The following is a 12,853-nucleotide window of genomic DNA, read 5'->3' as shown; positions in this document are numbered from 1 at the left end:
AATGCAGCTGGCACAACTCTGTCCTCCCCACTGCCCTGCCCACAGCACCCCGGGGTTCCTAGTGCATCACGGCCAGCACCCTCTTCTTAAAACAAACATCTTGGCAGCCCCCCCACCTTGAAGCCCTGAAATGAAATTCACAGACAGGAGCGCCTGGCTGGCTCAGCCAGGTAGGCGTCCGACTCTTGATTTTGGCTCAGGTCACGATCTCACAGCTCGTGGGTTCGAGCCCCGCGTTGGGTTCTGCACTGACCGTGCCGAGCCTGCTTGGGATCCTCTCTCCCCCTCTCTCTCTGCCCCTCCCCTGCTTGTGCTGGCTCTCTGTCAAAATAAATAAATAAAGTTTAAAAAGTAAAGAAAAGAAATTCACAGACAGCGAAACACACTGACTCCCATCCTTCCAAAAATAATTCACGTGAGGGACGCCTGGCTGGCTCAGGCAGTAGAGCATGTGACTCTTGATCTCAGCGTCATGAGTTCAAGCCCCACGTTGGGTGTGGAGCCTACTTAATCAAAAGTAAACGAATCATAATAATCAATGCGATCTCCTAGAATGCGAAGTCATTTGCACTCTCTATACGCACATAGAGAGGAACAGTGCTCAGGCCAGTGGCCCACAGCCGAGCACCCGGGGCCACCAGGGATTCACACGGGGACCCAGGTCTATCTCAGTGAGCGGACGGCCCCACTCACAGGCTGATGTCAAGGGACATATCGGCCACACTAACACCACAAGAGTTCGAGCCCCGCGTCGGGCTCTGTGCTGACGGCTCAGAGCCTGGAGCCTGCTTGGGATTCTGGGTCTCCCTCTCTCTCTGCCCCTCCCCTGCTCACACTCTGTCTCTCTCTCTCTCTCTCTCTCAAAAATAAACATCAAGGTTTTTTTTTTTTTTTTCTTACTGATGAACAAGTCTTAGTGAAATCTGAATGAAATTAAAATCCCCCTTGACACAGGGTAGTTGCATTGCTGGAAGATGCCGCGGCAAAAAAAATACATCTATTTTCTGTCTATGCATAAGATAGAAGTTGGCTCTACATCCCAGTGGTTACTAACAGTTACATCGCGTGAATGAGCGTCTGGTGGGGAGCAGTGGGGGCTCTGATCAGGGTGATTATTTGTGTGCCCATTGGTAGCTGCAGCCCGCTTACAAGGCCAGCCAGTCTCCATCCCCGGGACAATCAAAAATGCTCCCCAATTCTTTTTTTATTTTTTAAGTTTCATTTATTTTTGAGAGACAGAGACAGCACGCGTGAGCACAGCAGGGGCCGAGAGAGAGGGAGACAGAGGATGTGAAGCAGGCTCTGAGCTGTCAGCACAGAGCCCGATATGGGACTCGATCTCACAAACCGTGAGATCATGACCTGAGCCAAAGTCGGACACTTAACCGACTGAGCCACCCAGGCCGCCCCATTTGCTCCCACAACTCTTAAAGTGTCCCCAAGAGCAGCAGGGCCCTGCTGAGAACGCTCCAAGCTGCTGACGATGAAGTCTGAGTTCCTTGGCTTGGCATTCAAGGCCCTTCAGCACCTGGCCCTGGTTGACCTCCCCTCCATTCATCCAAGCGCTGCCTCACTTTTCCACTCATTCTTTCAAAAGAGCCCCGAGGCCGGGTTCAGCCCGGCATTTGCCCGAGCCCCTGCCCTCAGGAGCTTCCACACCCGAAGATGTGGCCAGTGTGCAGGATGTCCAGAGCGGGGACAGGGCTGTGGTGAGGGACACCCGGGGAGCTGCGGGGATCCTCAGCGTGGCCTGGGGTCAGGGAGGCCTTCTCACAGGAAATGTCACCTGAGCCAAGTGTGAAGGCACCCACCAGGCAGGAAGGATGCTCTGAGCAGAGGCCTGGGCATCAGCACAGCTTGGAGGCACTGAGGTTAGGGACCAAAGGAGGTTTACCCGAGGGGGGGGAGGGCGGGGGGGGGGACCAGGTCACCAGCACGCAGTAGGCGCGCCAGAATCCTTTGTGGACCAGATGGATGGGAGAGTGACGGGGAGCCACAGACAGGTTTTCAGCCGCAGAGCAGAGCGGGGAGACCAGACGTGCCATATGAAACTACCACTCTGACCACTGACCTCAGGCTGGAAGCAGCAAGGAGGGTTCAAGCCCAAAGCCCGCCCCCCCCCCCCCCCGCCCCGCACTCCCTCCTCCGCTCTCAGCTCCTGCTTCTCTGCACCTTGGCCTGGCTACTTCGCCCTGCCTGCTGCAGCTTTTCTCCCAGCTCCTGAGCAAAGCCCTTCTCGAACTCAAGTCCCACCCAAACAGCACCTGGGGCCCAGCCACTCGTGTGTGCGGATGCAAGCGCCTGGCCTTTGCTGTCAGGCGGAGCCCACTGTCGACTCCCACACCCCTGGAAACAATGTAGCTATGTCTGTAGTCAAGCCTCAGGCACTTGCCAAGCCTCTGTCCCTAGAGCCCCCTGAGCTGCCGTGAGGGTGGCGGGCTTTGCCCCTGGCCTCCCGGCTTCGGGGCCGTCCTAGGTGCTTGGGGAATGTCAGTTCTGGCTCCCGGGGCCCGTCCTCACAACCGCGTGCGTTGCAGAGGAGCACGGGGCCCCTCGCGCCACTCCGGTTTGGGCACCCCAGAGCAGTTCCTCCGTCACATCAGCCTTGAAAGTGAGCATGCTGCTGCCATTTTAGGGATGGGGCCACTGAGGCTCAGAGCGGTGTTGGATCACCCAGCCGGGATTAGAGCCCAGATCTACCCCCCACCAAGAACCGGGCTCGTTTACTGCCTGTGGCATCCATCGGTGAACCCCGCTCTGGCTGATGGCATGTCCAGGATCTGACCTCGCAACTCCCCTGCGCAGGAACCCCCCAGTGTCCCCAGGAGAGACTGTGGCCCCTCACCCGCCTCTGCCCTACAGCGGCCACACGACAGTGACCCTCCTGCTTGATCCCTTCCTGCGTCTCCCCTCTCCCTTCCCTGGAACCTGCCTGGCAAAACACGGGTCCTCTTTGAAGACTTGATTTTGATTCCCAGCATCCTTTGCTCTTGGGGTTCCCCCGCCTCCCCCCGCCGCCAAATCTGGATTTCTTTCTCTGCCCTCGTTCCTTGTTCCTCCATCGGGTCATTCCTGCCAGAGCTGAGAAAGGGCTCAGTCCCAGGCCCTGCCCTCCAAGAGCTCCTGGTCTGGGCATGAGGGGCTTCCTGGAGGAAGGGGGCATCTTATCCAGGCGTGAGCGCACCTGCCGGGGAAGCTCCAGGCCGCCATCACTCACCGGTCTGCCAGACTCCTCCACGGCAGGGGTACGCTGAGCCTCGAGTGCACCTGAGACAGCCAGTATGTTTAAGCGTCCAAGGCACCGGATGAGTTCAGTCAGGCTGAAAAGGGAAAACGTTCCAGGCAGGCTTCCTGGAGGAGGGGTCTTTTGGGGGAGCCTCTATCTGAGTCCTCTCCCGGGGGCCGAAAGGAAGTCTCACCTGATTGAAAAGAAAAAAAAAAAAAAAAAAAACTGAGGAAGGAAATGAGAAGGGAAAAGCTGTGGGGGCGGAGGAGCAGGCTCGTGGCTGGGCACAGAGGGCAGAGGTCACGGATGTGACAGGCTAGCGTGCATGACCATGAGAGAGGAGGAGGAGAGTGGGAGGAGGGAGGCCACCTAGGGGTGGAAGGGGTGGGCAGCGGGTCAAATGCCCTGGAGAAGTCAGGGACTCGGCCTGGGCCTGGGCAGGGAGAGGGGGCTGGAGAAGAAGGGGCAGGAAGAAGTGAGAAGGAGGGCGAGGCCCCCGCCCCCCTGCCCAGCAAGCCTCCCCCCACTCCCGACTTCCCCCCTGCAACAGCTGCCTGGCACCAGGGTCCCCTCCATGACAGTGCGACACCCGGTGGAGGGACCGAGAACAGAGCCCCCCTCCTCGGGGGCAGGAGCCTGCTCTCGACCTCGCCCACCTCTCCTGGTGTCCCCGAAGTGGGGAAGGACGCAGGCAGGTGGCCGAGGTGCAGAGTCAGAAGCTGGTGACGGAGGCCAGCCGGGCGGGGGCACGGAGGCGTCACACCCCCCTCCCCAACCCCCTGCCCGCCCCCCCCCCCCCCCCGGCCGCGTCCCCTCTGCAGGGGCTCACCCCCGCCTGGCCACCCCCCGCCCCAGGGCAGCAAGGAGCGCTTCCACTGGCAGAGCCACAACGTGAAGCAGAGCGGCGTGGACGACATGGTGCTGCTGCCACAGATCACCGAGGACGCCATCGTGGGCAACCTCCGCAAGCGCTTCGTGGACGACTACATCTTTGTACCCTGGGCCCCGGGCGGGGCGGGTAGAAGACGGCCACAGGGGCGGGCGGGTGACCGACCGGCGGGCGGAGGAGATGTGGGAAGAGTGGCAGGGGGCCGGCAGACGCCAGGGCAACCGATCAGAGCAGGGGGATGGGCTGGGAGCGCGCCGGGTCGGGGGAGGGGACACAGGCCGCGACAGCGGGGCTCCGGCCCCCACTACCCCCTCCGCCCCGGGTGACTCAGCCATGGCCAGCCCGTCTCCCCTTTCTGGACCCAGGCCTGTCTTCCCCCGGGTCCCAGAGCACGTCTCCGTAGCCCCATCTCTTCCTCTGAGCACGGGGGCTCTGGAGGCCGCAGGGGCTTAGGATTAAGGGACAGGGGCGCAGGGGGAGCCAAGCCAGCCCGGCCACTGCACCGCCCTTAACCACACCACACCCCAGACCTACATCGGCTCTGTGCTCATCTCCGTAAACCCCTTCAAGCAGATGCCCTACTTCACCGACCGCGAGATCGACCTCTACCAGGGCGCGGTGAGGCTGGGGCCGGTGGGGGAGGCACAGCCCAGGACCCCTGGCCCCCAGCGCCACGCTCAGGCCTGACCTTCTCCCCCAGGCTCAGTACGAGAATCCCCCGCACATCTATGCCCTCACGGACAACATGTACCGGAACATGCTCATCGACTGTGAGAACCAGTGTGTCATCATCAGGTACGGGGGGGGGGGGGGGGGGGGGGGGGGGGGGGGGGACGGCGGTGCCCCTAACCTTCCTGCCCAGGCCCCACAACAGCCTCGCCAGCCCCGAGGAGGTTTGCTCAGAACTCCTGATCCGAACGGGACCTTGCCGTCCCCCCTTGCCCCTGGTCCCGCTTCACTTTGTCACCAGCTGACCCAGGATATATTTACCTATTCATTATGTTATTGTCTGTCGGCGCATTCTAAATGTCAGCTCTGACACGGCAGGGATGTTTCTCTGTTTTTTCACTATTGCTTCCCCGGAATCTGATATGGTGCCTGGCACACGGTAGGGAACGAATGAATGAATGAATGAATGAGCAGGCACCAGAAAGGGTACTTGTTCCCCCCCAACCCCCCTCCCTGCTGGCTGCTGATCATTCTCTCCCTCACCCACCCCCCCCAGTGGAGAGAGTGGAGCAGGGAAGACCGTGGCAGCCAAATACATCATGGGCTACATCTCCAAGGTCTCCGGCGGGGGCCAGAAGGTCCAGGTGAGGGGAGAGTGGAAGGATGGGCCGGGTCTCCCCACGTGCACAGTAATGAACCCCCAGGACCACCTACCTCATCCTGACCTCCTCCCACCTCCACCCGCCTCTGCCCGCAGCACGTGAAGGATATCATCCTGCAGTCCAACCCACTGCTAGAGGCCTTCGGCAATGCCAAGACCGTGCGCAACAACAATTCCAGCCGCTTTGTGAGTCCGCGGCCCTGCTTTGGAGCAAGGGCTCCCTCCGCACACGCACACGCACACGCACACGCACACGTGTATTCCCAGCAATAGAGGAGCTACCTGCTCCTGCATGGGAGACTCACTTCCTGCTTGTGGTCCATCTGAAAAAGATTCCCCCGTCAGCTGCACTGTAGTGGCCTTGACTTCCTTGACTTGTCTGTGTAACATTCTTCCATATTGCCTTGGCTGCAATCATGCTACGTCCGTTCCTATTCACATTTCAGTTCCCGATTTATTCTCTCATCCGTTGTTTCTTTTAACAAATCGTTCTTGGGCTTCTTCCTTCCGTCAGGTGTTACGCTGAGCCTAACAGAAGACAGAATAGGTCAACGGATCTGGAGTTATGGTCTGACTCTATCACTATTTAGATTTGTGGGTTGGACCAAAAACAAAACAAAACAAAACAAAACAAAAACAGTGTAACTTCCTGAAGCTCCTGTTTTCTCATCCATAAAATGGAGATGGTGTTAATATCCATCGCACAGATCTCAATAATTCCTTCATATGAAAATGATTTAATAAATTCCATATGCTAATACAATTTATTTTATTCCCCTAAATATTATTAATTGTATTTTTTCTAACATTCTTTTTTAAGATTTTTTAATTTGGGGAGAGGGTGCCTGGGTGGCTCGGTTAAGCGTCTGACTCTGGATTTCGGCCCAGGTCATGATCTCACAGTTCGTGAGTTCGAGCCCTGCAACAGACTCTGTGCTGACAGCTCAGAGCTCACTTGGGTTGTCTCTCTCTGTCCACCCCCCTCATCTCTCTCTCAAAATAAATATTTTTTTAAAAATCGTTTGGCTGGGGCACCTGGGTGGCTCAGTCAGTTGAGCATCCGACTTCAGCTCAGGTCATGATCTCGCAGTTCACGAGTTCAAGCCCCGAGTCAGGTTCTGTGCTAACAGCTCAGAGCCTGGAGCCTGCTCTGGATTCTGTGTCTCCCCCTCTCCCTGCCCCTCCCCTGCTTGTGCTCTCTCTCTCTCAAAAGTAAATAAACATGAAAACATTTTTTTTAAATAAAATATAAATCTTATGGCTTAGGATTTTTTTAGTGAAGATTTTTTTTTTAATTTTAAGCAATCTCTACGTCCAACATGGGGCTCGATCTCACAACCCCAAGATCAAGAGTTGCACGCTCTACCAAATGAGCCAGCCAAGCGCCCCTATTTTCTAACATTTTTATCATGTAATTATATTTGAAGTATTTTCCTCAACGTTTATTATTAAAAATCTCAAATACACAGAAAAATGGGGATAATTGCGTAGCGAACACCTGCTGCCCACCTCCCAGGTTCTGTTGTTAACATTTTGCTATACTTACTTTATCATGTCTCCATCCATTCATTTTTTTTTTTTTTTTTTTTTAAGTAAGCTCCACACTCAATGCGGGGCTTGAACTCATGACCTGAGATTAAGAGTCACGTGCTCCATCGACTGAGCCTGCCAGGTGCCCCTGTTCATCTTTTTTTTTTTTTGATGAGCTACAAAGTAAACTGCAGACACCATACTTTCTGCTCTCCCCTCCACACGTCAGCACACAGATCATTAATGATAATCCAATATAAATTTCCAGTGCTCTTCCATTTCATTTATTTATCTATTTAGAAGGGGTGGGGGAGAGAGAAAGAGAGAACAAGCATGGGAAGGACAGAGAGAGAATCCCAAGCAGGCTCCGCACTGTCAGTGCGGAGCCCGATACAGGCTTCAAACTCACAAACCACGAGCTCATGACCTGAGCTGAAACCAAGAGTCTGACGCTTAACCGACTGAGCCATACAGGTGCCCTGATTTCTTTATTTTTTTTCTTCGATTTCTTTCAAAGTAAAATTTGCGTATAGCAGAACACATTAAAGCGGATCATGCACAGAGTTTGGAAAAATGTGTGCATCTGTACAACCACAGCCCTATCAACATACAGAACATCACCATCACTCCAGAAAGTTCCCTCCCTTTTTCGGTCAGTCTCTGTTCCCACCTCACCCCAGAAGCAACCACTCCTCTGGGTCTTTTTATTTTTTTTTAACAAGAGATTAGTTTCGACTGTTCTAGAACTTTATATAACTGGAAATCGCACCGTATGTGTTTTCAAAGTACTGATACACACAAAAACATGGGTGAACCTCAAGAACACAATCATGTTTTATTTTGCATATAATATTATGTAATATATATGTTATATATTGTATGTTATAGATACATAAGAACACAATTATGTTTTATATGGCATATTATATTATGTGTATGTTATATATGTTATATATTATGTGTTATAGATACATAATACATATATTACATATATAAGAATGCAATCATGTTTTATATTGCATATTATGTAATATAGGTTATGTGTTATGTATGTCATATATTACATATGGCATATATTATACATATGTGTAGGTATATTACATCATATGTTACATATATTACAATATTACTTAGTATACAACAGAACAGAATGGGTATATGTCACGTATTACAGGTGTCTGGGTAGCGCTATGATGTAATGTGTATCATCATTGCATGGCGGCGACAGAAAGGAGAAGTAAGGGGGCTTCTCTGCCCTCCAAACTTTGCCCAGGGTAGAACCCAGAGGTTGGCAGAGGCCAAAGAAGGGGCTGTGGAGCCCTTGCTCTGGGCTCAGGGACAACACGGGAGAGACACCCAGGATCACTGAAACTAGCAACATCCCCCAGGAACGTGGAGGCCTCTGTGTTGTGATAGAAGACCTGGGAAACTGGTCAATAAAGTGAGGTACTTCTATGTGCCTGGCACAGGGCTGGATGCCCAGATGTGGACTTGAGTCAGCCGAGAAGGAGCAGCTTAAACAAAGGCGGGAGGGAAGGAGCTGATGCAAAGTCAGTAAGCGGGAGTGGAGAGCAGAGTTGAGGTCACATGGGCAAGAGGGTTCAAGAGGCCAGGCTCCTAAGGCCCATCCTCAACTCCTGCCCCACCGGCACACCGCTGGGACTCTGGGGGTCTAACGTGTCTCTCTCGGCTTCAGGGCAAGTACTTTGAGATCCAGTTCAGCCGCGGCGGGGAGCCAGATGGGGGCAAGATCTCCAACTTCCTGCTAGAGAAATCCCGTGTGGTCATGCAGAACGAAAACGAGAGGAACTTCCACATCTATTACCAGGTGCTGGGAAAGGGGCCGTGAGATTGGGGCAGGGGGAGAGCCCACGGGGAGATGGGGGGGGGAGGGTCGGTGCCCAGGAGCCCGTGACAGTGAGGACTGGGGGGGGTCACGGGCGCTGCGCAGTCCCACGTCAGATGCATGAGCATTGCTCACCCCCCAGCTGCTGGAAGGAGCCTCCCAGGAGCAGCGGCAGAACCTGGGGCTCATGACCCCCGAGTACTATTACTACCTCCAGTCGGACACCTACAAGGTGGATGGCACCGATGACCGGAGTGACTTCAGTGAGACTCTGGTGAGCAGTGACCACCACACTAGGAAACCGAGGCCCAGAGAGGGGCAGGGACTTGCCTCAAGTCACACAGCAAGCGGGTGAAACAGGCAGGACAGGGATCCCGGTGTCCTGACTCCGTGCTGTGGCCCCAGAAGCCTAACCCAGGAGGGCAGGGCGGAGGTGGGGATCTGTGGCACAGGCCCTGTCCCTGTTGTGCCCGCAGAATGCCATGCAGGTCATTGGGATCCCACCCAACGTCCAGCAGCTGGTCCTACAGCTTGTGGCCGGGATCTTGCACTTGGGAAACATCAGCTTCTGTGAAGACGGGAATTACGCCCGGGTGGAGAGTGTGGACCGTGAGTGTGGGTTCCGGGGACGGTGGGGCGGAGGCGTGAACTGCTTCCTCCTAGTTCGACCCCAGGAGGGTCAGAGCCCACGAGGACAGTATCTGAGTCACTGGGCAAAATGGGGAGCGCCCGAAGCATGGCAGGAGGCCCAAGAGCTTAACTGGCTGCCCCCTCCGCCCGGCAGTGCTGGCCTTTCCCGCCTACCTGCTGGGCATCGACAGCGGGCGGCTGCAGGAGAAGCTGACCAGCCGCAAGATGGACAGCCGCTGGGGCGGGCGCAGCGAGTCCATCGATGTGACCCTCAACGTGGAGCAGGCGGCCTACACCCGCGACGCCCTGGCCAAGGGGCTCTACGCCCGGCTCTTCGACTTTCTCGTGGAGGTAAGAGGCGCCGGGGCCAGGCAGGGGGAAAGGCGCTGCCCCAGAGCAACCTGGGCTTGGACCAACCAAGTGGGGAAGGCAGGTTTGACTGTCACCAGCCATCAGAGTCATCAAGCAGGGGCAGGAGCCCATCGGATGGATGACGTGGGCGGAGGCTCCTCCTGGCTGAGCCCAGGAGGGAGGGGGCTGCTGGAACCATCCAGGCCTGCACTGTGGGGGTGGAGACGGGTGGGGGCATCTGAGAGGCACGAGGGGGCTATCAGAGGGACAAAGTGATGGACTGGATGGGAGCGACAGGAACAGGACGTGTCAAGGCCAGGAATGGTGACAATACTGTAGCAGCCAACATTATATGACACTTAGTCTATGCCACGTACGGTTCTCAGTGTTCCTACATGCACCAACTTAATTCCTGTATAAAGCCCTGCAGGGTAGTTGCCATTATTAACCCATTTTAACGATGAGAAAATAGAGGTGCAGAATGGTCAAGAGCCAAAGCCGGTTCGCAGGGTAGGAACCCGGATGTTCCGACACCTGGGTTTCTCATGTTGGGGGGGGGGGGGTGGTGCCGCACACAGAGCTGGAGAAGGCAGGAGAGGAACAGGTATGAGGGGACACAGCCTGTGAACGTGGCTAGGAGCGCAAGAGAGAGGCACGCTGGCACTCACCTGCTGTCCCCACCCACGTTACAGGCCATCAACCGTGCTATGCAGAAGCCCCAGGAGGAATACAGTATTGGTGTGCTTGACATCTATGGCTTCGAGATCTTCCAGGTTCGGCCTCTGCTCCCCACCCCCCTACCCCCCCACCCCGCGCCTTGGCTGGCCCAGTGGTCCCAGGAGCCTCCAGCATCAGGCCCCTGAAGGCAGCACCCTTTGCCTCCCTTGGCAGAAAAATGGCTTCGAGCAGTTCTGCATCAACTTTGTCAACGAGAAGCTGCAGCAAATCTTTATCGAACTCACCCTGAAAGCCGAGCAGGTGGCCAGGGGCCAGGGGACACTGGGGTGGGGGCGGGACCATGAAGGTTGCCGAGGAACCAGGGGACCCTCCCCCCTCCAGCCCCCATTCCCACCTCTCTCTCTGCTGAGCTGTCCAGGCCCCCCCCCCCACCCATGAAATCTCCTTTGGAAGAGGTTTTCTGCCTCTTTAACGTTCACAAGGGCTGGGGAACACCCTCCTCGTCCGTTCCTCCAACAATTATCTATTGAGACCCTGCTGTGTGCCAGACACTGTTTGCAGTGCTGGGAAGACTGCCGTGCAGGAGATGAACAAAAATCCCTGCTGTTTTCATTCTGCCCATCCTGCAGAAGCAGAGCCTGAGACAAGGATTCAGGGCAAATATCAGGCGAGGAGAGAGATAGTGAAAGACTCACTTAAAAAAAAGGGGGGGGGGCAGAATAGGATATGATGACGAGTGGGTTATGCTGCAGGCAACTGGGGCCAATTTCTGCTGAGCCCTGGGGGACACTGTAGCGCAGACCTCAGAGGTGGTCCACCCCAGGAGCCACGGAGCCAGGATATTTATGAACCGGCTCTTGTCTGTCTGTGGCTAAGGGCTACCAGGGGGAGAAGTTCCAGCCTGCCTCACACAGGGCCACAGACTTTGTTACTGGAGACGGCCCTACGTGGTGAGATGGGGAGATATGAGAACACCCACCACACCTCCTTCACCCACCTTGTGAAGCATGCGTTCTAGAAACATACACACCCTCTGCCCAGACACCCATCTCCACCCCCACCCCCTGTGCCTCCCCCAGGAGGAGTACGTCCAGGAGGGCATCCGCTGGACCCCCATACAGTATTTCAACAACAAAATCGTCTGCGACCTCATTGAAAACAAGCTGGTGAGGACTGGGTCAGCTTTGCGGGTCCGGGTCTTGCCGGGCCTGGAGCCGGGCCTGGGAGAAGGGAGGGGGGATTCGGGCCCCCTGCTCCCCGCTGGGGGACAGATGGAGCACACTGAAATATCCCATCAGCCACCTCATCCACTCTGCCCACCTGCTTGCATTTCACTTGTTCACTCAACGAACCTTCCGCCCCAGGGGCCCTGGGGGGCTCAGTCGGTTAAGCATCTGACTCTTGATTTCAGCTCAGGTCATGATGTCACAGTTCATGAGTTTGAGCCCCATGTGCTCTGTGCTGACGGTGTGGAGCCTGCTTGGGATTCTCTCTCCCTTTTCTCTCTCTCTCTCTCTCTCTCTCTCTCTCTCTCTCTCTCTCCAAAAATAAATAAACTTTAAAAACAAAACAAAACACCTTCCCCATGGCAACCTGCTCAGAGACAGAGGAAGGGGTCAGGCTGACAGGTCCCCCACCAGGTCATCCCAGTCTGGGAGAAGAGGCGAGGATCCCCGGTGGGGCTCCTCACCCCGTCCTGCGCCCCCCCCCAGCTAGCTTCCACAGCCACTCCCCACCCCCCACTTTTGCTCTTGTATGTGGAAGCCCCGCCTCCTCCACTCCCTCCGCGATCAGGGGGCCGGATGGGGCCAGGCTGAGCCACCGCCCGCCTCCCCGACCCGCAGAGCCCCCCGGGCATCATGAGCGTCCTGGACGACGTGTGCGCCACCATGCACGCCACGGGCGGCGGCGCCGACCAGACCCTGCTCCAGAAGCTGCAGGCAGCAGTGGGCACCCACGAGCACTTCAACAGCTGGAGCTCGGGCTTCGTCATCCACCACTACGCGGGCAAGGTGCGCGGTGCCCCGCCCCCGGCCGGCCGCAGCCTCCCAGCCCCCTGGTGAAAGGAGCCTGCAGGGAACCCCGGTCAGAGCTGCAGAACTCCAGCCACCCCCTTCTCCACCCCTCCCACGCACCCCCAGGAACTGGCCTGGGTCCCCCACCGTGTTCCTTCAGCCAGACCTGCAGAAACCCACTGGCCCCCGACCAAGGTCACAGCTCTCCTTACTCCCAGCGCAGCTCCCACTAACAGGGCGGAAACTCCCTCCCATTGACCCCACGTTGTGCACCAGACCCCCCCCCCCCAATCTGAGCTGCAAACCCCACTAACCCCTGACCCAGGACACGGCCTTCCAACTCAAACTCTAAGGCCTA

General features: G+C 56.3%; 2 protein-coding genes across 10 annotated transcripts in view; one reads left to right on the top strand and one right to left on the bottom strand.

Annotated features, from left to right (window-relative positions):
* Window positions 1–12,853, top strand: part of MYO1F (myosin IF) — a 34,487-nt gene that overhangs the window by 4,950 nt on the left and 16,684 nt on the right. For both annotated transcript variants that reach the window (XM_027050345.2, XM_053219969.1), the window contains exons 2-14: window positions 4,082–4,219; window positions 4,644–4,733; window positions 4,816–4,910; window positions 5,341–5,428; window positions 5,542–5,631; window positions 8,672–8,803; window positions 8,964–9,095; window positions 9,298–9,430; window positions 9,606–9,802; window positions 10,495–10,575; window positions 10,694–10,780; window positions 11,560–11,646; window positions 12,325–12,492. In XM_027050345.2, the coding sequence (XP_026906146.1) occupies window positions 4,082–4,219; window positions 4,644–4,733; window positions 4,816–4,910; window positions 5,341–5,428; window positions 5,542–5,631; window positions 8,672–8,803; window positions 8,964–9,095; window positions 9,298–9,430; window positions 9,606–9,802; window positions 10,495–10,575; window positions 10,694–10,780; window positions 11,560–11,646; window positions 12,325–12,492 (1,518 nt within the window). The remainder of the gene's footprint in view (window positions 1–4,081; window positions 4,220–4,643; window positions 4,734–4,815; window positions 4,911–5,340; window positions 5,429–5,541; window positions 5,632–8,671; window positions 8,804–8,963; window positions 9,096–9,297; window positions 9,431–9,605; window positions 9,803–10,494; window positions 10,576–10,693; window positions 10,781–11,559; window positions 11,647–12,324; window positions 12,493–12,853) is intronic.
* Window positions 1–12,853, bottom strand: part of LOC113596579 (uncharacterized) — a 35,327-nt gene that overhangs the window by 6,288 nt on the left and 16,186 nt on the right. For 4 of the 8 annotated variants that reach the window (XR_008297310.1, XM_053219984.1, XM_053219983.1 and 1 more), the window contains 2 exons: window positions 5,728–5,973; window positions 3,218–3,320 (listed from right to left, as the gene is read on the bottom strand). Coding sequence is in view for 3 of the 8 variants with exons in the window: in XM_053219984.1 (XP_053075959.1) it covers window positions 3,218–3,320; window positions 5,728–5,768 (144 nt within the window). In the remaining 5 variants the exon portion in view is untranslated. Of the gene's footprint in view, window positions 1–3,217; window positions 3,420–5,727; window positions 5,974–12,853 lie in introns of all 8 variants that reach the window. The other 4 variants (XR_008297312.1, XR_008297313.1, XR_008297311.1 and 1 more) reach the window with 2 other exon arrangements.

Source organism: Acinonyx jubatus, chromosome A2 (genome assembly GCF_027475565.1).
Source record: "Acinonyx jubatus isolate Ajub_Pintada_27869175 chromosome A2, VMU_Ajub_asm_v1.0, whole genome shotgun sequence".
NCBI lineage: Eukaryota > Metazoa > Chordata > Mammalia > Carnivora > Felidae > Acinonyx > Acinonyx jubatus.
This window is presented reverse-complemented; position numbering and strand designations above follow the sequence as displayed.